General features: G+C 46.2%; 1 protein-coding gene and 1 non-coding gene across 2 annotated transcripts in view; one reads left to right on the plus strand and one right to left on the minus strand.

The window, feature by feature from the left end:
• Window positions 1–644: 644 nt before the first annotated feature.
• Window positions 645–716, minus strand: Trnap-agg. Its single transcript has one exon. It is a non-coding gene; the product is annotated as a tRNA-Pro (tRNA).
• A 192-nt stretch (window positions 717–908) lies between these two features.
• The window catches only part of LOC115332244 (poly(A)-specific ribonuclease PARN), a 64,092-nt gene continuing 42,502 nt past the window's right edge, over window positions 909–22,498 (plus strand). Inside the window, exons 1-8 of the mRNA XM_029994645.3 lie at window positions 909–990; window positions 1,122–1,199; window positions 6,238–6,305; window positions 9,332–9,399; window positions 13,199–13,280; window positions 14,172–14,232; window positions 14,908–15,073; window positions 17,598–17,895. Coding sequence (XP_029850505.3) covers window positions 972–990; window positions 1,122–1,199; window positions 6,238–6,305; window positions 9,332–9,399; window positions 13,199–13,280; window positions 14,172–14,232; window positions 14,908–15,073; window positions 17,598–17,895 — 840 coding nt within the window. The 5' untranslated portion in view covers window positions 909–971. The remainder of the gene's footprint in view (window positions 991–1,121; window positions 1,200–6,237; window positions 6,306–9,331; window positions 9,400–13,198; window positions 13,281–14,171; window positions 14,233–14,907; window positions 15,074–17,597; window positions 17,896–22,498) is intronic.

Here is a 22,498-nt window from a genome sequence, read left to right on the forward strand (position 1 = left end):
CGCACTAGGGTGCCTTCATGTGCGCTTCGCATTGAGTGATGCCAACTGCTTGCTTCCCTTTCCCACACCCTCTTCCACCGCCATTTTGTTAACTTGTGAGATATGGACGGATTATCGCCGAGAACCAAAATGGCTGCTGGTTTGTCGGCGAGCGGCATTACAAAGGGAGGCATCACCCTAGCAAAGCGCACGTGAAGGCCCCCTACTTCGCACATGTCCGCGGAAAAGTCCGCAACGAAGAACCCTAACCCAAGTTGTAGAAGAAGATTCCTCCTGCAGTGCGGACGATTAAGACGGCTCGGACCTGAGCTTTTGAATAAAGTTTTCCTCCTCCTCCTCCGCGGAAAAGGCGGGTGGGTGGGTACTTTTTCTGGGTCAGCTGGGTATTAAAAGTGCTACGTTTTTACATACAGACGGCCGGTCATAGTAAATCAGTTCTAAATGTATTACCATGAGTTGTCCAGTGCTTCAATGAAGCAGTGACAAAAAACTACTCTGCTACAGGTTTAATTTAATTACAGACGTATTACGAGGCAAACATCATATGTTAAGGTCCTTCTGATCTGATGCCTAAAATTAATACGTTAACTTTCAAATTTAAAAAAAAAAATAAAAAAAACGTTTATAAAAAGGTAAAAAATCGAGGGCTCGTCCGGGATTTGAACCCGGGACCTCTCGCACCCTAAGCGAGAATCATACCCCTAGACCAACGAGCCCGCTTGGAAAAGCACTTTTAAAAGATTACTTTATAAATAATATTTTAAAATTCAATTTTTTTGAGTTTTATTTTGGTAGTTATGCTTTAAAAGAAGACTCCTTAGCACATGAAAGTATTTTTCACAACTATAGTATTCTCCACTGCTACTTACCGAAGTCATAAAGAGAGAAAGGGCGAGCATCATTTTCAAAACATGGCGGCCCTCTGAACTTGTGTCTCGTCTCCAAACTCGTGAACGGATCTTCTTCCTGCAATGGAAGTCACCATCCAAAGTAAGTTGTTTCCCACCCGAATAACTCATCCTTGGTACCGCAGTCCTTTCCTCCCATATTAACTACACTTTACGCTGCAAAGTTTGTTCCTGGCGTTGGGCTGCGCGGCTGTTGACGGTCGCTAATTTCAGATTTCAGCGAGCAGCTTGAAGTCCTCAAGACCGTCATCAAAGACGCTTCTTTTTTGTCAATTGACTGCGAATTCACGGGTAAGCTTTTGAAAGCTTTTAGCGAAATTTGCGATTTTGTTCAACGGGGCGGAAAGTTTTGATAATGCCGTGGCCCTTCGGCAAGCGGGAAACCGGGGGCGAGCGGGCAAAAAAAGGACAAACACACACGTCTCAAACGTGTGTATGTCAAAAAAGAAAATATGAGACAGCTATGTTTTTGTACTTTTGTTGTCGTGCGTTCCTCTCCGGCATGAATTGTGTGTAACCTTAACCAGCTGGCCTGCGGGTTAACTTGCCTTCAAACATCGTGTCCTCAAAGGGGTGAACTTGATTCAAATATTAATGTTTTACTTGTCACGACTACAGCGACGGCTTGCTGTACTCTGTTCGTCCTTAACCTGAGACTGCAGCCAAGGCTACAAGCGCGAGCTAGCCCGCGTTCCTGGCTCTGAGGGGTCCATTTCTAGCGCGGGTGCTCGTTCTGTGCTTCAAACACAGGGACCTCGAGCTCTCGTGCTTGTGGCATTAGCTGCAAGTTGGCCATTTTGTTCTTGGATGTCTCAGGATGAAATGTATAGGCCCTAATGCACTACGTATTTGATGGTGCCAAAGGAATCTTTTGAACGCTTGTCTTTTACTAGTGCCAGGCAACCCCTAACGACAAAAGAGTGGACATAATTACATCAATGAAAGCACCTTATACCCGTGGACAACTCTTGTGGCATTTTGAAAGAAGTGAAGAGTGCTTGTGCAAAGCTTTGATGGGCGCTCAGGATGCACAATTGCACATGCGCCCATAGACTGCGGGAATGAAAGCACTGCCAAAGCTTGTGCACTTACAGGCAAAGTGGTACGTGAAGTTGTATCTCTAGTGCTCACGCACCCCAGACCTGGCAGGTTTCTTTTCACACAGTGTTATGATGATACCCACTGGTCGTTTTGGATCACTAGCCCAAATTTGCTATAGAGCATGCGATCCGTGCGGAGCCATTGCACCTTTGACTCCACCGGCGGAAGACGACAAACTCCCGGGAGTGGCTGACTGTCTTCCCGGCACTCCTTGTCGCACTGGGCTCTCGTTATTTCCAGAAAGCGCCTGCATGTGATGAGGTGCCGTCAGTGACCTGCCATTCATGTCATGCTTGGTGAGGCAGGATGTCATGTGTCCCCAGGGATTGAATTGCGCTCGGCTCCGGGAAAATCAGCAGATCGAGATCTGTGCGCTCTAAACCGAGATTCGGAGTCGGCGCTGTTCCAAAACAGTAAGTGGAAGACATCCGGGTTGATCCGAAGCGACCAGTGGCGGACGCATGCTCTGAGAAAGGCGATCCCTGAGCACGCCAAAACGACGAGTGGAATTCGCCATTAGCTAAGACACTGTTTCTAGCAAGCCAGCCCAGTGTCACCTAAAAACACTCGAGTTTCGGCTAGAGCTGCTTCACATTCCATCTCACACACACCTTCAGTGCTGATAAAGGCACAGCCGCAAGTGCCTGGCTTTGGAAAGTGGCTTCTATGCGCAAGTTCTCAAAACAGACGAAGCATGCTGCTGAACTAGGCTCACATGCTTGTGCCTTTGTCTGCACTCTTAGCACCCTGGACACTATTTAGGATCCAGTTAGAGCCCCGTCTTCGAAGAATTAAGCCCCGACCTTAATGACCCGAGCCGAGCTAAAGGCTAAAATGACTCTAATACCTGTTAGAATGGCTTGAGTGCCAGCTAAGGTAACTTTAGTCCTACGTAAAATCGAAACTTTTGTGACCTGAGCTTAACTACCGGAAAAAATAAATTTGATTTCGCGTATAAACCAGACTTCAATGAATTTAGTTCAAGTTACAACTTGAGTACCACAGTGATGAAGTGCTGCATCATTTGCGCCAAATTGCGCCATGAACGAAGGTCTGTTACATCTCGTGCCAAAGCGTCATTGTCGCTCAAATTGTGCCATAACTGCGCCGGGATGGGTTAAACCTCTTAAAGGAGCTGTGCAACGATATTCAATTGGAATGATTTTCTCTTCACACAAGCTTACTGGCACACCTGGGACTCAAGGATACTCACACGCAACGCCATTGGCCAAGAAACTCCTTTGTTGCGGTGTAATTTCAAGGACAAAAGCGATCATTTTCATTCAATCTCTCCTTTGCAAAATTTGATGACGTAACTTGGGGATCGCAGTTCACCCAAGTGACGATATTTGAATGCGGTTCATAGATTGGACCCGAGCATTGTGTGGGCACTTGTCTTGGGCTCGTGACAATTGCTAGCTCGAGAAGCATTGGGGTTCTGACCCGTGTCCAATCGCTGCAACGACGACAACAGCCGAGCCATAACAATGTCTGGAACTCAGCGCGTGTTCTGCGCTTTGCCAACCCCAGCGCGTGGCTATGATCAACACTGGCAGCATATAATCAGCTCCAGATCACGTAATCGCTTGTTCTGGCTGCGAGTTGAGGGGGTGAACGCTGCTCGTTTTTCTTTAATTTTTTTTCTGGGACTTCTATTGCGTGGGGTGAAAAACGAACACGTGTTTCATAGGTCATTAACGTTAGGGATCCGTTTTAAGCGGTATTTGTGCAAAGTACAAAAATTGTTGCATAGCTCCTATAAGCTTAAGGCCCCCTTTTTTTTTTTCGAAAAGTAACCTAAAAGTGCCATATTTTATTATTTAGAAGCTTTAATCCTCTAGTAATACAGATAACATTTCAAAACTTTATTATGCAAAAATCAGCGGTGGCGAAAAAAAAAAAAGTGCCTACTAAAACGAGTGCTGCCATCTATGATCAGCGGCGCAAACTACTCGGACGAGCCTAGCTTGTCTGTGGAATTGAGGGCTACCGAAAAAAGCACTGGACGAGCTGAGCTCGTCCATGGCATTTTTAGCCAAAAAGTGGCCGACGATCTCAGCTCGTCCAAGGCCCTTAAAGGGTTAAAGCAAAATATAAAAATAATTTAATATTGGTCGGCCCTAATATTTAGAAAAGTAGAATGAAAAAAAAAAATAGTATGAATATATTTCACGGCGTCTCTACTCGCCAGATAATTTTTTTCATCTTAGGTCTGAGCACAATTGAAAGCTTGAATGCATACAACCTCGAACACACATACTAAAAGCGCGAGTGACGGGGCATTCACTGCACCCGATTGGTTTAGCCGATGAGAAAACACTTACAGAGAGATGAACGCCATGATGTCGCGCTTTTATGCTGTTTGATTGGTCCCATTGGCTCGTAGAGTTGGCTGTAGTGTCGACTTCAGGTGAAACAAAGTATAGGGATTGTTCGTCAATCACTCTGGCTGGTTGATGCGCTGGCCGGTTGATCGTCGACATCGTCTAAATTACCAGACGATGTCTGCGAGGTCAGGACTAAAAGTCTCGAGAAAACTTTGCAAAACAGTAGGATGGTGGTATACTGTGATAAGACAGAACCAGGATCTTCTGCTCCTGGTGGAATCACTCAATTATCATGTCTGCCACATGCCTTCGTGCCGTGACTGCAGAGTACAGTGGCACTTGCGCCGCTCCTGTCAACCTTCACTACATCTCACCACACATGAACGTGCATGCGTCGGGCTTCACAGTTTTGCACCGGAGTGCTAGGGGCAGCGACTGACCTGTTGGAGGGTTAGCTCAATAAGCACGGAATTCATTCTCAGGATTATTACCGATCAAACTTCGTTGTCTTCATTGCAAATAATCTCTGATAATAATTAAAAAGAGGAAACTGCTGAAAAAAAAAATACAAGAAAAAAAAACCTACAAGAACATGGGTCTCTATTTTTAAATAAATACGGTAGTTCTTGTGCAGTTGTCGAATGAACGAGCAGGCAACTTTAATTGAACTCTAATTTCAACTCCGCTGAAGAGCTGTGTCACATTTAAAGCACAAGTGTAGGCTTTAATAATATTTGTCAGCGATTTTTTTGTAGTTTTTGAAATTAGAGTTTCAAGTTTGGCAGGTTCATAAAACTTGGGGGATGCATTTTTATCGGTGTAGTGGATATGCTGGTTTTTGCTGGCATTTTGCAGAAATTATATTTACAGGCCAATTAAACTACCGAGTGTAGAACGGGGATGGGAGGGAGGCTTTATCGCAACTGAAGGGTTGGGCTATGATTTATTTGTCAACCATTTTTAACACCCGTTTTAAATGACCTCACTCTGACCAGAGCCTTATTTAAAAAAAAAAGAAGGCTATCTGTTCCTTTTGCATTCTATTTATTTATAGCACGAAATGTGATAAGTAATATGCTCCAGTATCAAAGGGGAGCTGGCAATCATTATCACAGACAAACTCAATTAAATATGCTATCAATTTTTTTTTTTTTTTTTTTCATTTGCATCTGCTCCAAAAGCATCAGCGGCTGCTCCATACGAATATTTTGAATGCTACAGAACCTGCTACAAAAGGTTCAAATGCTGCTTCCATCACTGGTACCAGTTTAACGATTCGCGTCACAGCTAAATGATTTGGGTCCCGGCTAAAATAACTTTGGGCCGGCCTATAACCCAGGCTTCACTGAAGTTAGACTCAGTTACAGCAAGTCGAGTCATAACTACATCGGCTTGAGTAACGGCTTGATGATTTGGGCCACAGCAAAATGACTCGAGTTCCGGCTCAAATAACTTTGTATCTGCCTAAAACCCAGGCTTGACTGAATTTAGTGTCTGTTACAACGAATTGAGTCTTGACTACGTTGACTTGGGTACTGGCTTAACGATTTTTGTTATGGCGAAAATGAGTTGAGACTCTACTAAGACAAGTAGCACCAGCAACAGTGCCAGATTTATAGAAGTATGTTGGACAGAATGAACAGCAAGAAGAAAATGGTAAATGGTGCTTTATCTTTTGATTTGTTTAGATCAGCATCATTGAAACTACTAAGCATTATAGTACTCTTTAAAGCAATACTTCAGATATGAGTATATTGTAGTGATATCCACAAATCAGACGTAGCGTAGTTGTGCCAACATTTATTTTTTGCTTGCCGTGATATCGCACTTTCCCCAGCCTAACAGTCAGTCGCGGTCATCCGGAACGCCCTTTTTATAAAACTTTTGGTCTCCAAATGCAGGACTTCACACGCAACGTTCGGTCCACGTCTTTGACTCCGCCGCAGAACGTTACGACAAGCTTCGAGAGGTTTGAATTTTCTTTCCTATAATTTGAGCATTTTGTACCCTGACAAAGACGCGAGACAACCACTTCCATTTTGTCATACTCATTACGAAAGTGGGCGCACAAACTGCCATCCTGCCGTTGTTACCCAAAACTAAGATGGCCGAACGGAATCGATGACAAAGAAAAAACAGGCACATTACGTGGTTTGTTTTCGTCTACCGCACCGCTGCTTTGCTTTGGCGGTGCTGTAAACGCCAACGATGATACGCCGCTGCGGCAGAGGCGGCGGCGGCGGGTATCGGCTACGCCAGCACTGCAGAGCACAAACTTCGTTGAACTGATTGCAAAAATAATCCTAGGTCTACTGATCTTGTTCATTGAACTGAAATATATATACTGTATACTTCTTGCCCTTGCCTTTTTTGCGCTATTTTATATGTTTAACTAAGATGAACCAACCAGCCCACCAACATACCCTACTGAAATATTCGCTTTTCCAAAATTTGTTAATTCATTTAACTGAAACATTTTTGCATAAAATGCATAGAAAAACTGCCGAGGATTTTTTTTAAGTTTATTATTATGAAATATTTTACTGTAGTTTAACTACAACTACAGTTTATTGTAGTTATCTATGTGCAGGAAGTAACCCTTGCACAGGAGATTTCGCAAAAGCGCGAGCACAACTTGCAATGACTTGTCGGGGTTTGATACTTCAACTCTAGGGATTTTGCATTCATACTTTGTCGTCTTTCCCATGTAGACAAGGATATTCCACACATATCCACTTGCTGACTCGCACAGTCTGAAAGATTTCATTCCAAATCTCGCTCTTTTCATAGGAATGTATAGCTTCCATCCGAGTCCTCCTTTCCGAGCAGAAAACTCTTTTCGATGCGGATATCCCACTGAGGCGTGCAGGCCTGCTGGAACTTCTCCACAAGATGTTTGAGGATGGGGCCAACTTTGTAGAGTCTTGAGTTCAGCATATCTTCTGGCACTGCTGCCCCATTGTCTGCGAAGTGCAGGTACTTTAGAAGCAGGCAGAAGCTTTTTTCAGTAAAAAGCTGGTAAAATCTTGGGAGTCTCCAATAGAAGCTGCTGTGTGAAGTATAAATTCATGGTGGGCTTCCAAACGATCCCCTGCAAAATCTAGACATCTAAAGGCCTGTCCAAACAGGATACTACAAAACTCACGACTCCGGCAAATCGTGCCGCGCTCCGCTTCCGGCCGTTGGGGGGAAATTTCCCTCCGTCAAAGCTCCCGGGGGGAAACTTCCCTCCGACAAATGTCCCCCTCGCTTCCTCCTCGGCGGAATTGCTCTGCTCATCACGTGGGTCCGGAGCGCCACTCACACGCTTTGTTGGCTGTCGGTCAATCGCTCAAGGCCTCCGCTCACAATACGGAACCGCGTCGGACGCCATCACGACGAAAGTGAATCTCGACAAAGAAAGCTGATCCGAGGCGGGCGAAACGCACCCTTCGACGCAGGAATGTCCCAAATCCACCTGAAGCCGGACCTTCTTGGCCTTCGAGCCGAGGCGACGGCGGTACGCGAGGGCGTTGGCGAGGTGAGCCAAATGCAGGTGGCATGTGACGTCAGAGAAAAGTGGAGGACGCGAGGAGAGAAGCCGTGATCGTGAGAATTTTCACGACTCCTGCAAAAATTTTCACGACTCCGACAAATCGTAAAAATAGAAGCGTCCGCTTCAATTTTCACGATTTGTCGGAGTCGTGCGTTTTGTAGTGTCCCGTTTGGACAGCCTTTAAAAGGAGCTTTAGTTGTGGATATCCAGTCTTGTTCTCTGCTTCTCGCCTTCATTTTTGCCAGAACCGCTCTTCTCGGGGATTCTTTGTGATGCATACAAGTTTGTGTTGTCTGCTATCAGTTGACAAATTTTGTCATCAAATACTCGAAGATGCTGAGTGGGCTGTCATCATCAAGTTGAATGTGCACCCCAGCACTTCCTACAAACCATAATGGATATCTCACCGTGTCGGCATCTTGCCAGGTTGCAGCTGACCCCGAAGTTGATGGTGTAGCCATAAACAATTGTTCCGCTGCATCATCTTCAATTTCCGTGCCGGATCCCGAGGAGCATTCCCTTGAACTCGAGAAATCAACATTGCAGTTGGAATCCTCGTCTGTATTTTGCAGCAGCTCTACGATTTCTTCGTCGGTCAAAGGACACTGGCGTTTGCTGGGTGCCATTTTCCAAACAAGCAGTCAAAAGTCTCATACAGGAGTCTTCAACCTTTTTGTGTGCTGCCATCTATGCATTGTTTTTAAAACTAAAAATCTTTCTGATGCATGAGAATAGATGGTACACCCTCCCCACGTGCTAAAACGAGCGAGCATTTAAAGACACACATCTTAACAGCCAAGAAAGCACAGCGCATCTGTAGATGCGCCCCTCAAGCTGCGGTCAAAATTGACACGCGTCTAAAGACACGCTCCCCAGTTAAAGGGTTAATTGTGCAAGATGTAGGCCGTATTGACATTTACAACAAAGAAAGAATGGCAGAGTATCCACCAATGACCTACTCTTCTGGCAATTCACCAAAAGTTTAAAAGATGGCAATGCCAAAATCCAGCATTCAAATTTTTTCGCTCTTTCCAGTGGCACAGTGTCACCATTAGGCATGAGCAGGCTGTTTGGAAGACGGAGTGTCTCACACATTTTCTTTAGTATTGCTGAGCAATTGCTAAAGCGAGCTTCCAGAGCATTCATTTGAATTTCAATGCCATCAAACTGGCATCTATTTGAGCAGAAACTCTGAAAAGAAATGTGTTGGGGTTTGCATGTGAAATCAGCAAAGGCCACCTGGTGCAAGTGAAGATTTGCTGTAGGTGTTAAGCCAGTTCGTGAGATCTGTATATTGATAACTGTCAGAACTCTAGTCACGTGATAAATATCTCGAGTCACGCGATAAATGTTCTCACGGTTTTCATCTCGTGGAGTATGCTTGAATTGAATCGCCGCAAAATGTAAGAAATTTATTTTATATTTCGCTAATCTTTCTTTTTTTCTCTCTGTGTGTATAGTTCTCCCAGGAGTTTCTCGTGATCCAAGTTGGTCTATGCACATTCCAGTATGACAAGGAGAAATCTGGGTGAGTTGCCAAAGTTCTTGACAGACTTCCCAATACATAGTTTCAGCATGGAAACTTGGTTTTGGCAGGTATGTAAGTATAGTTTTGGTGGGAATGGTGGTTTACTGTGCTAATTACAGCTCTGACTATTATGCAGTGTTTAATGGTACTTGGATGTAATCTTCTTGAAGTCTAGTTTTATAATTTTAGCACATTGCAGGGTACCTTGGGCAATTCTAACCAAGTTCTAGTTCAAACAGATGATTTATTGACCCTAGGTTGGTTAAACAGCCTGTGAACTAGTTGTGCAGGTTGCACCAAACGAGATGAAAGATGTGTTTATTGTGACATGCTTGTGGTTTCAGTCTTGATTTTGGCAGTTTTCGCAAGTATTCTTGTGCTGTAACAGTAAGAAAGCACAAAACAAACAGAGGGACAAAAACAGACATGTACAAGCTTTCAGTTTACAACAACATATATTTGACGCCAGCGAAGTCTGCACCAACAACCGTCGGTGGGGAAGGGGGGAACGAGCGAGAGGGAGAAAAGAAGGGGGAGAAGGTTGAGGGGGAAGAAAAGGGGGAGGGAAGGGAAGATAGCGTTTCCGCATACAAAGCGGATTGACGGCCGGAGGCCGAGGGGGGGTCTTGTTCAAGGTTGTGCAATTGGAATCCAAGAAAACGCCAGCCCCAGAAACACCAGTTCTGGTTTTGTCAGCGAGAGGGATGGGGAAGCAATGTTATTCTTGGTGGTAGTCATCCTATAAGCTTCAATTATCTCCCTCCCATAGCGCTCCCGGTGCCCCCCAACTACTTTAGTCTCGTTGAACAAAGGCGTGCATGCCTGGCACTCCTTACCGTGAACTATAATAGGATGCAATGACCCCTCTGGCTGTGACGCGCATTCAATGTGGTGTTCTCGGAGGCGATCATTTATGCATCGGCCCGTTTGGCCGATATATTCCGCACCGCAGGTCAAAGGAATCGAGTAGACTTTTTCTTTTGCGCATTGAACGAATTGAGAGCCGTGTTTTTTTGCACATGCTGGGGGGCAACTGGCGTTGTTAACCAGTTTGCAGATGGAACCCAGTTTGAACCTGCATTTGAAAATGACCTTGGTGCCAAAGCGGGACGCGAGAGACTTGACGCAGTGCGCCACGTTATGCATGTAGGGAATGCAGGCGATCCCCCCGCCCGGAGCAGCTCGTGAAGTTTGGGGAGTTCGATTTACGATGAGCCTCTGCGTGGCAGAACTGAGTAGGTCCATCGGGTAACCTGCCTTGAGAAGGCGGTTAAATTGTGTTTTCACACTCGAGGTTGAGTGGTGACTGCACGACCTGCTGCGTGTAGAGGAGATCAACGAAGTGACCACCCCCGTCTTAACGGACCTGGAATGGGAGCTGGAAAAGGGAAGAATTGGTTTCTCCGAACGTTGCCGAAACGCCCAGCAGATACCCGTCGCTGTCATATTCAACCTAATGTCTAAGTACTGCAGTCCCTCCTCCGTGGGGTCCTCTCTCTTAAAGTTGAGGCTGCCTGCCGCGCTGAGAAAACAAGGCGAAATAGAATGGACCGGGGTTCCTGTGTGGTGAATTACAAGATAGTCATCCACATAGCGCACTACCTGACTCCCGGGCACGATGCTCCGCAGTTCCTCGTCGATTGTCCCATCAACGAAGGAAAGATAGATTTCACTCAGCACTGGTGCCAGGCAAAACCCAATGCATATACCTGATTTTTGAATAAACACTTCTCCGTTCTGCTCAATCATTGTAGAGCGGAGGTAAAGCTGGAGCAACTGGATAAACCCAGACAGTGGAATGCCTGAAGCGTTCTGGAACCTGCACAGGCCGAACTCATTGATGGCCTCATTAACGCACTTAATTAGGAAAGGAATGTCTAAACTATAGTACATATCCTCAATGTCGTAAGAAAACACTGACAGTGGAACGGGCGCGTTATGTAGGGGGGTCAAAACCGTAATTAGCTCGTTAGAGTTACGAATTCGGAACGGCTGGGAAGGGGTGAGAAGGGAGAGGTGTTTTTGGAGAAAAAGCGCAAGGGGCTTCTGCCAGCTTCCGCCTTCCGAAACAATGGAGCGGAAGGGTAATTCCGGTTTGTGAGTCTTCGCTGAGAAGAACAGGGATAAGTACTGCTTGGATGGTTTCATGACGGAACTTTTGAGTTTCGGGAGATTAAGCTCGGAACACAGCTCTTTAACTCTGGACCGAACAGACCCCAAAGGCCGCCCTTTTACTCGACGAAAGTTTTTGTCAAGAGCTTGTTCTACCCTCTGCCGGTACTGGTCCTCTCCCATGACGACGAAACCTCCAGTCTTGTCGGCCTCAAGAAGCTTGAGGTCTGAAGATCGGAGTTCATCCACAGCTGACTTGACGGAGAACTTGATGGAGGGCGCCGGCACAGGGTGGGCGCACACGGATCGCACCGCTGCTCCCAGGAACTCGTGGCGTTCTTTTTCTGGAACCGTTGATGCCTCCTGATGCACCGCAGCCAGCTGATCGATTCTCGACACCTGGGAGTCCGGTGCAAACTTGGGGCCACATGAAAGGGCGGTCTTGGTGTTCTCAGAGAGCTCGACTCCGGAAATATTAATTGGCGGATCAAATCCTGAGCTCGTGTTAGCCCGGCTTGAGGTGGCCACCCCCGCAATTACATTCCTCCAGGATGACTCCAAGAGCTGCGCAGCGGCTTCTTGAAGAAAGATAAACGACGTGTGCTTGCCGTAGGATGGTCCGAAGCACGATGTCATAAATCCCGGAAGAACAGTCGCTGTCAGTCGGAGCTCTTCAGACAATTCTTTGCGTGATATCTGCATGATCCTGTGACCTGATGACCAGTTGTGGGAGTGGAAGCCGTTGGCTTGGAACACCGAGGGGTGCACAACATTCTTGCGGACGCACAGACCCAATGTCCGGAGGCGCAGCTTGAGGAGGGTTTGCCTTGAAATGAGCATGGCGGCACGGAGGAACGTAGTAGGTTCAAACGAAGATGATGGGGGCTGAATGTGGGATAAGGGGCGGGCGGGGTCGTACGATGGGTGCGGGGGCAGGGGGCTGGGACGGGACATTCTTACTGTTACATCTGTCCCAACACGCTCGTCAAAGTCTTTATTCTTGTGCTGTTTTTGTCATTTTTTTTTTTTTCAAAGGAGTACTAGCATTACGATCCTAAAACAGCAGTGAGTCCACATTTTGGCCACATGAGTGGTAAAGCATAATTTTTAAAGTAAAAAATCTGAATTGTCTTTGTCGTGTGCTCATTTCTATAACGTCTGCAATGAGTGCCCTTTGGAAAAAAAGGAACAAACGATTTCCTAGATTACCAGGGATTTATATTTTCCCTTAAAAATGAAACTTAATTATTAGATCTCGGGAAATTTTCTTAGTTTTGAACACCGTCGCCACGAGAAGACAAATTCCGCTGTGCTGGAGCTTTTTGTACCAAATACCCTCAATGTGACATTGTTTCCCATTTGTAGCAGCTGCGGCGGTTGTACCATAATCTTGGCAACTGATTGGGTCCGAAAGAATGTCACTCACATTCCAGTCAATGTTTAAGCAAACAGTGTTGAGTTTCTGGACACCATAACGTTAGAACAGAATGCTCGAGAGAACGCTTATCTTTCCAGACAGACTTCCTTTCTTTTTAATAACGTCTCTGGGGTAATTTGGTATTTCACAAGAGGTTAGTTCTGAAATTACAAGGGTGCACACTTTGCGGACCCTTTCCAGCTGATGCCTTGACTCATTGCTGGTTTTTCCTTTGCTTGTTGCTTTTACTCATACTGCAACGGATGACAGGTACCTCTGCCGCGCCTTCAACTTCTTCACCTGTCCACGGCAGATGCTGCGAGGATCACCTGACCGCATCTTCCGTTGCCAGGTGGGAAACGAGAATAATAGAAAGATTAATAAATGTAATAGTCCTTATTCCTAAACGGATGTTGCACTGGGTGGCTTGGAAAACTAGAAAGAGAGGCGAGATCTTGTACACTCGTGCGTCTGCTCTCTGTGGTTACTGATTTTGGGGATTGCGTCATGGACTTTAAGTTGCGGTGTCATTTGCGACCCTAGTTGCACCAAGGATACAATGGTAAGATCTCCCATTAAAAGAGCAAATTGTTTTTAACATGAACCATTTTTTGGCTAGGTGTTTGGCATTTCGTGAAGCCTGCATAAAAGCGTAGCTGCAAGGCTCAACACTGATTGGTTGCCGGGTGGGAGAAAAGGAGTGAAGTGCTCGACGTTGATTGGTTATTGGGGAGTTCGGGATGGGGTAAGGAGGTGAGTTGGGGAGGAGGACTGGGTTAGAAGGTTCTGGAAGATCACACCAGCTTTATAATTTCAAGTGTTCACATGTCACGCGTTAGATTATCCGATAAAGTGCGCCTTGAATGTAGGTGTCTGGCTGACATCCTGCTAAATAATGATATAAACGTTCGTGATGTTAGAATGTTTCACGTATGCACCGCAGATGCCTAGCAGTTTGCCATACATTTTTTTAAAGATTGGTAGTTGAATTTGCTGTCAGTATTAGAATTGTCCATTTCTTCAGATAAATTGTCTTCATCTCAGGTAATACGAATTTGAGGAGTCAGCTTTCTTTTTCGTGCTTTTTTAATAATGGCAAGTTGGACAGAAAACCAGTGCGGGTTTTCTTAAGGGATGCTATAGTATTATCTGCACTTCACTTCATTCTGTTTGACCAGCCGATTTATAAAACAGTTCTGGAACGCTGTCTTTCTCACCGCTTGTCTCGTTGGGTTGCCCCCAGGCCAGCAGCCTACAGTTTCTGTCCCAACACGGCTTCGACTTCAACAAGCTCTTTGCTCATGGTGAGCCTGCATCGCTTTCCCCGTTGTGGCCATAGAGCAGAATATTTTGCGTCATTATTTTGTTTAATTTGTTTTAATGGCTTTAGACCACCTGATTTATCGACCTGGTTTGTTGTATGCTTTCTCACAGCCAACCGAGGCAGTACAATTAAATTTTTATTTTGGCTGCCCACACGACTTCGGGAAAATAGCACGCACATCCAACTTGCAATTTTCGTTTGTTGCATGCACCGTGACGACGGCACTGTTTCTTTAGGTGCACCAAGTGCTCAGGTGTGCTATTCTAACACTTCCTAATCTGGCACTTAAGCAGCGCCGAACATTCTCTTGTGTGCCACCGTTTGCTGATATCTGCAGTACCTTCGGGTGAGTGCCTATTTACAAGTAAATGCTAAAGGTGTTGCCATTGTCGTTTTCCACATCCTCATCTACACCAGAGACCTCAGCGAATAGGCGGCATTCATAACATTTCCTATTTGGTGTCTTCTAGCTTCCAGTAAGCTATGTGATGCTCCAGCCATCACACCTTTAGAATGGTGGAGGGGGTGGCTCGAAGGAGATGACGAACGAGGGAGAATAGTTTCTTTCTTGTCCACCGTCTAACTTAACACGGTGGCAGCGGTGGGATTTAAAGAAGACCGTTCCCTCTCAGCAGTTGCTTGGTTGGCGTTGCAGGCATTCCATACCTGAAGCCCGCAGAGGTGGAGCGTCTGAGCAAGGCCCTCGAAGAGCGGCACGCTGTCCAGATGGAAGCCCTGGCACAGAACGGCGCCAACGCCGAAGGGAACCGGCCCAAGGCAGCCGTTCCCAAGGAGATTCAGCCATTTGTTGACGACGTGCTGTGAGGCTCCCACAGAATCTTTGTGCACGTTTGTACAAATTTAGAGATGGCTTAGAAAAAGGTCAAACAACCCTAAAATAGGCGGGAAGCACACCGCAGCTCGGAGCGAGTGGAGCGAAAACTCGCGCTGCAGGATCCATGGAGCCTGGGTTCAGCCCCCACCCCTGCCCGTTTCGATCTGGACGAGCAACGTACCGGTGTGCGGTTGTGTTTTCACTACTGCGTGATGCATGTTAAAGACGCCGGGCTAGCAATCGTACTGCACTGGCTAAATTTCTCGTCTATTGCCGAGACACCAGACGCCCATTGGGGCCGACTAAGTTCAGGCTGTCCAAACATACACACAACACAATTGTTAGAAACATAGACGAAGGACACAAGATACAGAGCACACGCACGAGGAACTGATTGTCAACTGAATATTTTAGTATTTACGAAAAAAGTGTTGTGCAAATATTCAAACTTTTGAATAGTGCACTATTCCATAGTCACTTCAAGACGAGCTGCGATATTCATATTTTTCTAAGTGTTGATCGTGGCAGCTTAGACCTGTTAAGTGCGCTTCTCACCGAGCCTTTGTGCACTATGGGGAAGCAATACCAGCGGAGCTTGCAAGTTTTGCGGTTGTTGCTTCCCTGCGGCGCACAGGTGCTCGGTGAGGAGTTCACTCAGCGGGGCTAACCCACCACAATTGTGCAATAGTATATGTTTGGAAGTCATGTCTTGACAAACTTTGTTCACCGTTCGTGCTTGTTTTTTTTGTTTTTTTTTTATATTTAAAATTGAAGAAAGAATATTTTTATATAGCCAGCAGATTTATAAATCCCCTCAATTAGGATGGCTCTGACAAATAGGTTTTTTCACATAACACAGGTCATAAATATATCTAATAGTTATATTAAAATTAATTAAGCTTAGGAGTGCACAAGTGGGAGGTTGGGAACACCCTTTACAAGTTCAGCCGAATTTCGCCTAAGCCCCGTGCACGGTAGTAAAAGGCTCGGAGGAACTGTTCGACATTCGATTAGAAAATATTCGGCCAAAACCACTGTTCACATTGAACTCGATATCTGCTATTTGCACATGCCTAGAAATGGAAATGGGAATGCAATATTTGGTTGACAGTCGGAGCCTTGTATGTGTATCGTATTTTCCGGACTATAAGTCGCACCCCTGTATCAGTCGCACATCCGTATATAGAGCCGTTTGGTTGGTCTATAAGTCGCATCTTTGTGTGAGTTGCACTTCTTTGCACGGTTCACGCGATGAGCTTTTTTGTTTTTCGCTAATCAGTATCGCGAAATTTGAGTTTCGCACAATTGACTAGATCACATGTACCGTTTGACGTGCATCTTTGACGTTTTGACTCTCGAGAAATGCCCATAGCATGGCGCTGTCTGTCGGGGGCAGCCGAGTGTTTTGCCGCAAAAGGATGTAAAACGTGCAAAATGAGATGGTAGTCGACTTTATTCAAGCAAACACGTGCCGAGCGAACGAAAGTTTAAAGTTCCAGAGACTCGTGAACCAAGCTTTGGACCACTAGGCCTAGCCTAGGCCAAGTCCCAGAGACAACACGAGCAGACTATCAGACTATCAAACCCTAGATCGTGACAATACGTGGTCAATTTCCCTATTAAAAAGGCAATCAAAGATCGCAGCACACGGAGGTCATCTCAGGTGATGGGAGAAGCATGTTCTGAAACCAGGACCACTGTTGGCCGATAGCAAGCGAAGGATCCTCGCATCTCCGACCGGTGGACCTGCGGAGCGATATTTCGAATGCACGCGGCTCGTTGCCTGGGCAACCGGACTTTGGCGAGTTTTTTTAGTGGGTCATATTGTCGTAGCAGAAAAAGTCAGTCGTGTGCCATCACGCCATGGCTCTCGCTAACCTGAATCACTTAGCCCACCGAGCACGTACTCGAGAGCAAACTATCAGACAACCGGACAGATTACTCTCACAAAAGACCAAAAAAAAATAATGCATTGTTTTTTAATTATAGCAGTATTATGTTCCCTCCTTGAAAAATTAACATTTGTCTCATACTCTTATTTGCTCCTATCGTCTACAAAACAATACGCATTTTGGTATAACGGTGTTTAGAATTTATGCAAAATGTTGCATTCATTGGTTACACGTCGTCCTGGCTGCCGGAACATAATCCTCCCATCGCCCAAGATGATTTCTGGTTGTTGCGATTTTTTATTGCTCTTTTAATAGGGAACTTTTAATTGGGAAATCGGTCGCACATGATTGTGATTTAGGCATTCTAGCATGCTCTAAGCCCGCAGAGTGAGTTCTTGCCATATTTGGGCGATCTCAAAAACCTCCTCGAGGCCTTTTTAACTTCTCAGTAACCATAGAGACCATGTGATGTCCTTTTTTCTTGAACTCTTCTGTAACGACGCGCTCGTCTGGTAAACACAAGCCCTACTACGAATTACCCGTTACAAAGTAGCGTCGCCTTCACCAGGTGTTTCGTGAAGGGTATGACGTCGACATGCTTCGATCTGACTGCTGCAGGGAATCCGTTGAGCGGTTTCTCAAGGCAGCAGACGACCAAGACACGCCGTCTGCTCCTCCGAAGGAGGGCGAGGAGGGAGGCACCAAAGGTGACGAGGGGGACGGGGCGCTCCATCTGGCCGAGTGCGACCCCTTTCGGCGCAAGCTCATCTACCAGGAGGTCAAGGCGCGCTTTGGCGAGGCGGTCGTCATGGAAACCCAGGCGTCGGTCGGCGGTGCGCGCCATGTCGTTGTGAGACTTGCGGGGCCGGCCTCGCAGCAGGCGGCGCTGCTCGAAGAGAAGCAGCGCAAGGAGATGGTGAGGGGCGGCACCGTGGTATCATTTGTGGTCGTTCACTGCTGCGTTGCTTCTATCGCGTTTGTAGGGTCAGTTCTTAAAAAAACACTGAACATAGGGAAAAACAGTATGAATATTTCGATATGCGGGTGAAACCAAAACTGTATCCCAGTAGGATGATGATAATAGCGTTTGTACCCAACTAGAGTGTGCTCTGAGGTCGAATGAACTCTAGAGCGCACACAAGCTGAGTACAAACGCTATCACCATCATCACACAGGTGCACAGTTTCGGTTTCGCCCACAAATTGAAAAATTCATATTGTAGCATAAATATTAGGCTAAAGAATTAATTTTTTTGGCAACCATTTATTTTGAGACTTTTTTGAATCCTTGACCTTTAGCCTTTCCGGCATTTTATATAGTATTGTGAAATTCAGAATATTTATTGTGAAATCTGCAAATGAAAATGATGCAAGAACCAACATTGGAACGCACCCTCACTTTTCAGTGCGGTGACGTCAATAGCAGGCAGGCTTACCGGTCGAGCGGGCAGTCTAAAAAATAGACTATGCCGAGCATTTCAGTGTTAGCGACAGACTTTTAACGAAATGATAGTAGGTTACAAAGATTTTTTTGGAAATATACACAGATGGGTCCAAAAGTAAGGAGAACGTAGGGTGTGCATTCACTACTGGGCTGAAAACTGGTCAGTATAGACTTCCACACATTGTTTCTATTTTCACAGCAGGAGCTTTTGCTCTGCTTGAAGCGCAGGGCAGGCACATTAAAAATATCATCATATGCTCAGATTCGCAAAGTATTGTACAGGCATTATCAAGTGTTTAAGCCCAAGTCCACCCACTCATCACAGAGATTAAAAGACTTCTCTTAGCACTCGACTCAAGGGACATACATTTAGTTTTTTTGCTGGGTGCCAGCTGCAGATCCCAGGGAATGAAAATGCTGATGCCTCTGCGTGAAATCCTCAAGCTCTTCACATTACCTCAATAAGAATTCCTAGGACGGACCTGAAAGACTTAGCTCACAAACATATGCTGACACAACGGAATCTGTTATGGAAACAGAAAACCCAGAACAAACTCTATACAATCAAACCTCATACATACCGCTGGCCGTCTTCAGATAATCTATCGCGTCGTGAAAATGTCCTCTTGACTCGCCTTCGTGTTGATCATACAGTCGCCGACCGATTTTTCGGACTGATTTTTTGGACGTGTCCGATTATTCAGACGTTTTTGCCGAACCGTCACTCACCCCATAGAGTTCATGTATAACATCGACCAAAATTTCGGACGCCATGAAGCTTAGTGCTCAATATTTCTGACATAATTTGCAGGATTTCCTCAGTTTACAGCCACAAAACACCCGCCGCGATAGCGCCGCAAGCTTAGTCACCGCCATTTTGGTAGTTTTGATTTTGCCCTGTAGCCTCGATACCATGTGCTAAGCAGTAAACAAGCTGGGTTGAGGCTATAGTCACGTTTTCCGGTTCCACTATAGCCAACATGGCCACCGTCTGCCCATTCTTATTGCTCTTCCAGTTTTTCTCGTGGTCCCTGTTTTTCGAATGTGACCACGAGAAGAGCGGCCGTCTGCCGTTTTTGTGGTCTTTGAGTGCGAGGTTTTTTTTTCGATAGGCTTAGTATTGAAGCGAGCTTGGTGGACTAAACATTGTCGACCAATAGCGCCACCTTGGGTGTTTGTGCCAACGAAGGCGCCTACAAAGCGCAGCACCATGATCAAACAGATCAACAAACAAGTGAAAAATGAACAATATGAAGCAGAAGCTGCATGAGAGCTTAAAATTGGCACCAGGCAGGTGGAAAGTGGCGAGTACGTAGTGGAAATTTGATATTCTGGGGGTGGGGGGGGCTAAAATCGATTTTTTGAACCGCTTGATTATTCGGACGATTTTGGATTCCCCTTCGAGTCTGAAAAATCGGTCGGTGACTGTACACGCCTTACTCACGGTTACTCGTTGAATCGCTCCGAACCCCCAGTTAGTGATACAGTGTAGACCGCATATAACGTATGTCTCGGGAGTCGCGAAAATCCGCACTATAAGCGGTACCACACTATAACCAAAACATCAATTTTTCAGGCCAAAATACATGCCATGATACAACTTACCTTTGTAAAAGAATTTATTTTATGTTAGATGAAAAAATAAGCTTAGTTTGAGGAAAGTCTTTATTTCAATAGACGAGTACAGTTATGTCTCAAGTGTGTCACACATTTTAAAAGAAATTAGCGGCTTTTGCCTGGCGCAGCCTTTTAACGGCGTCGCGGGTTGCGGACGGACGTTGCGAGCGTTCAGGATTGCTAACCCTAATCACTTTTCTCCGGAGATGAAAACGCGTGAAAATTCGCATCCTTCATACGGTACTAGCCAGTAATACTTTGAACTTGAGCACACGCATGAAATGCGCCAAATAAGAAATCCGGGCGATGTTCGAGGACACAAATGCTTAGAAATCACCACTGTAGTCGAAGTAAACAAACACGACGACACGGGCGTTTCTGCCGTCTTGAGAGCGCCGCCACGACATCGCCGCACGAGTAGGTGGATCTTCCCTTCTAGTACGTGCTGGGTTATCATAGCGACACACAACGAAAATTCAGAGTCAAGGATAGCGCTTTTACGCAGAACGATGAGATGTACGCCGTCTACGACGACGATCACAACCGACGCCATGTTCGCGGAATGGCATGCAACGCGCGCTGATACTTCTCCTCGACCTGCGATTGGTCTGTCGTTGCGGTTGTTTGTTTCTTTGTTTCCAACGCAGCGGAGAGACGCACGCACGTGAACGACTCGTGCGTGCGTCCCTCCGTCGCTATGGCAACTGAAGCCTCTCTCTTCGCTTCTCCCCGAGTTTTCGAGCAACCTCCATGCCCCGCGAGTGCAGTTTGCGGCTCGCGCCGTCAGCGCCGTTATCTAGTGTCGCACAGGGAAGCGAGCTCGCTGCTCCGGTCGTCGGCGCGGTCGGCGGGCTGTGCCAAAAACCGCACCATAACCGGTATTTCCCTTCGCGCGCCTGCATTTTAAGCGGTATATAAATACATGGAGTTCTATGGTAGGTGAACCGGTGGTTTAAAAAACCGCGTTATACCCGGTCCTGCACTATAAGCGGTTACGTTGTAAGTGTTCTATACTGTATCTGCCACACCACACTCTCTACTCTACACATCTACTCGTGCCCAAAGTACCCACACATGGGAGACACCTACTCCCTAGGATGGGACCAGATTCCTTTTCATCCGGTGTTCCTTTTATTTGATTCTCCATTAGCTTCACACCGTCAGCTTATTACATTTATACCTATCAGGCACGGAGTTGCCAGCCACCTTGAACAAGAGCCGGGAAATTGCCTCCCTCCTCTACATTTTCTCGACGGAGCGGCTTGGACGCTCGTGAAATTTGTTGGCGATGGGACGCACACTGGGGGAGGGGTGCGAGGATTTGACCAACACCTCCTGAACGACGAGTGCGTGATGCTCGATTTTTTAAGCTGTGCACCAAAGTTCGGAAGCTTGCAGAGGGTGAACGACGTTGCCGACCCCAAGGGAGGGGGGGGGGGGGCAGGGGCAGTGGCAGGGGCAGGGTTTGAATTCCTCCTGACCCGGTTCCGTGTTTTATTATTCTGTATTCTTCCGGAAAGTTCCGGCCAATCCTCGTTCGTCGTCGAGCTTTCCGGTTTGGAGTCTTTCCAAACTCGGCGCATGTACAGTCGAATCTCGTTAATTCAAACTTGAGGGGGACCGAAAATTTGTTTGGTTTTACGTTCGTTTTTCATTTTTCACCCATGACATTATGATGCACACTGGAGCAAGAAGTGGGGGGGTTTGAGTTATACTAGCCGTAAATTAACACACGCGCGACTTGCGTCTAAATTTTGAGTGCGTTGGTTTGAGGAGCTACTTCCAGAAACTCGCGCGGGTCGGATACAGTTGGTGACAGGTTATGAACGCCAGTGGTTGCTCTGCCTCGAGCACAATCTTTCTGCCTTCAATGAACACTTTGTCGCGTGCGCAGCCAAAGTTCGGCGGAATGCAACGATTGCGTGTTAGAGACAGACTTCTACTGTTACCTGCCATAGTGTTTCGTATGGAAAACAAATTGGTAACTTTTTCTTAGCGTGTTTAAGGGGCGGTGCAATGATTTTAACACTGAACGAATGTGCAGCTTGTATTTTTTATATTGTTTACTTCGGCATAAGTAAGAGAAAAAGTGCCACCATACCCCAAAATAGCTCTATTTCGCTGCGTAATCGCAAAATAAAAAACACTTTTTTTCCCAACCTGCGGCCACATGGTGGCCGCAAATGGAACCTGTGGTGCGACGTCATTCGGAGTGGTTTTTGTAAGTGATAGTGTTAGGCAATTGTAAGCTTGATTTAAGGTTAAGTTTAAAAAATCTTGTTGTTTAGGCATGCAGAAACGCTTCAAAAGCCTAATATTGCCGCTAAAAGATTTGTGGCGCCATCTACCCCAAGTCAACCAAACCTGCCGTCGCCGTCATCCGTCGACGCCCGAGGCGCCTACTGCGGCTACACGTGCAACCCGGACGTTTTGTCTTTCCCTCGCTCGACGGAGTGCGT

This window comes from Ixodes scapularis, unplaced genomic scaffold (genome assembly GCF_016920785.2).
Source record: "Ixodes scapularis isolate PalLabHiFi unplaced genomic scaffold, ASM1692078v2 PGA_scaffold6__148_contigs__length_123643588, whole genome shotgun sequence".
In the NCBI taxonomy this organism is placed as follows: Eukaryota; Metazoa; Arthropoda; class Arachnida; order Ixodida; family Ixodidae; genus Ixodes; species Ixodes scapularis.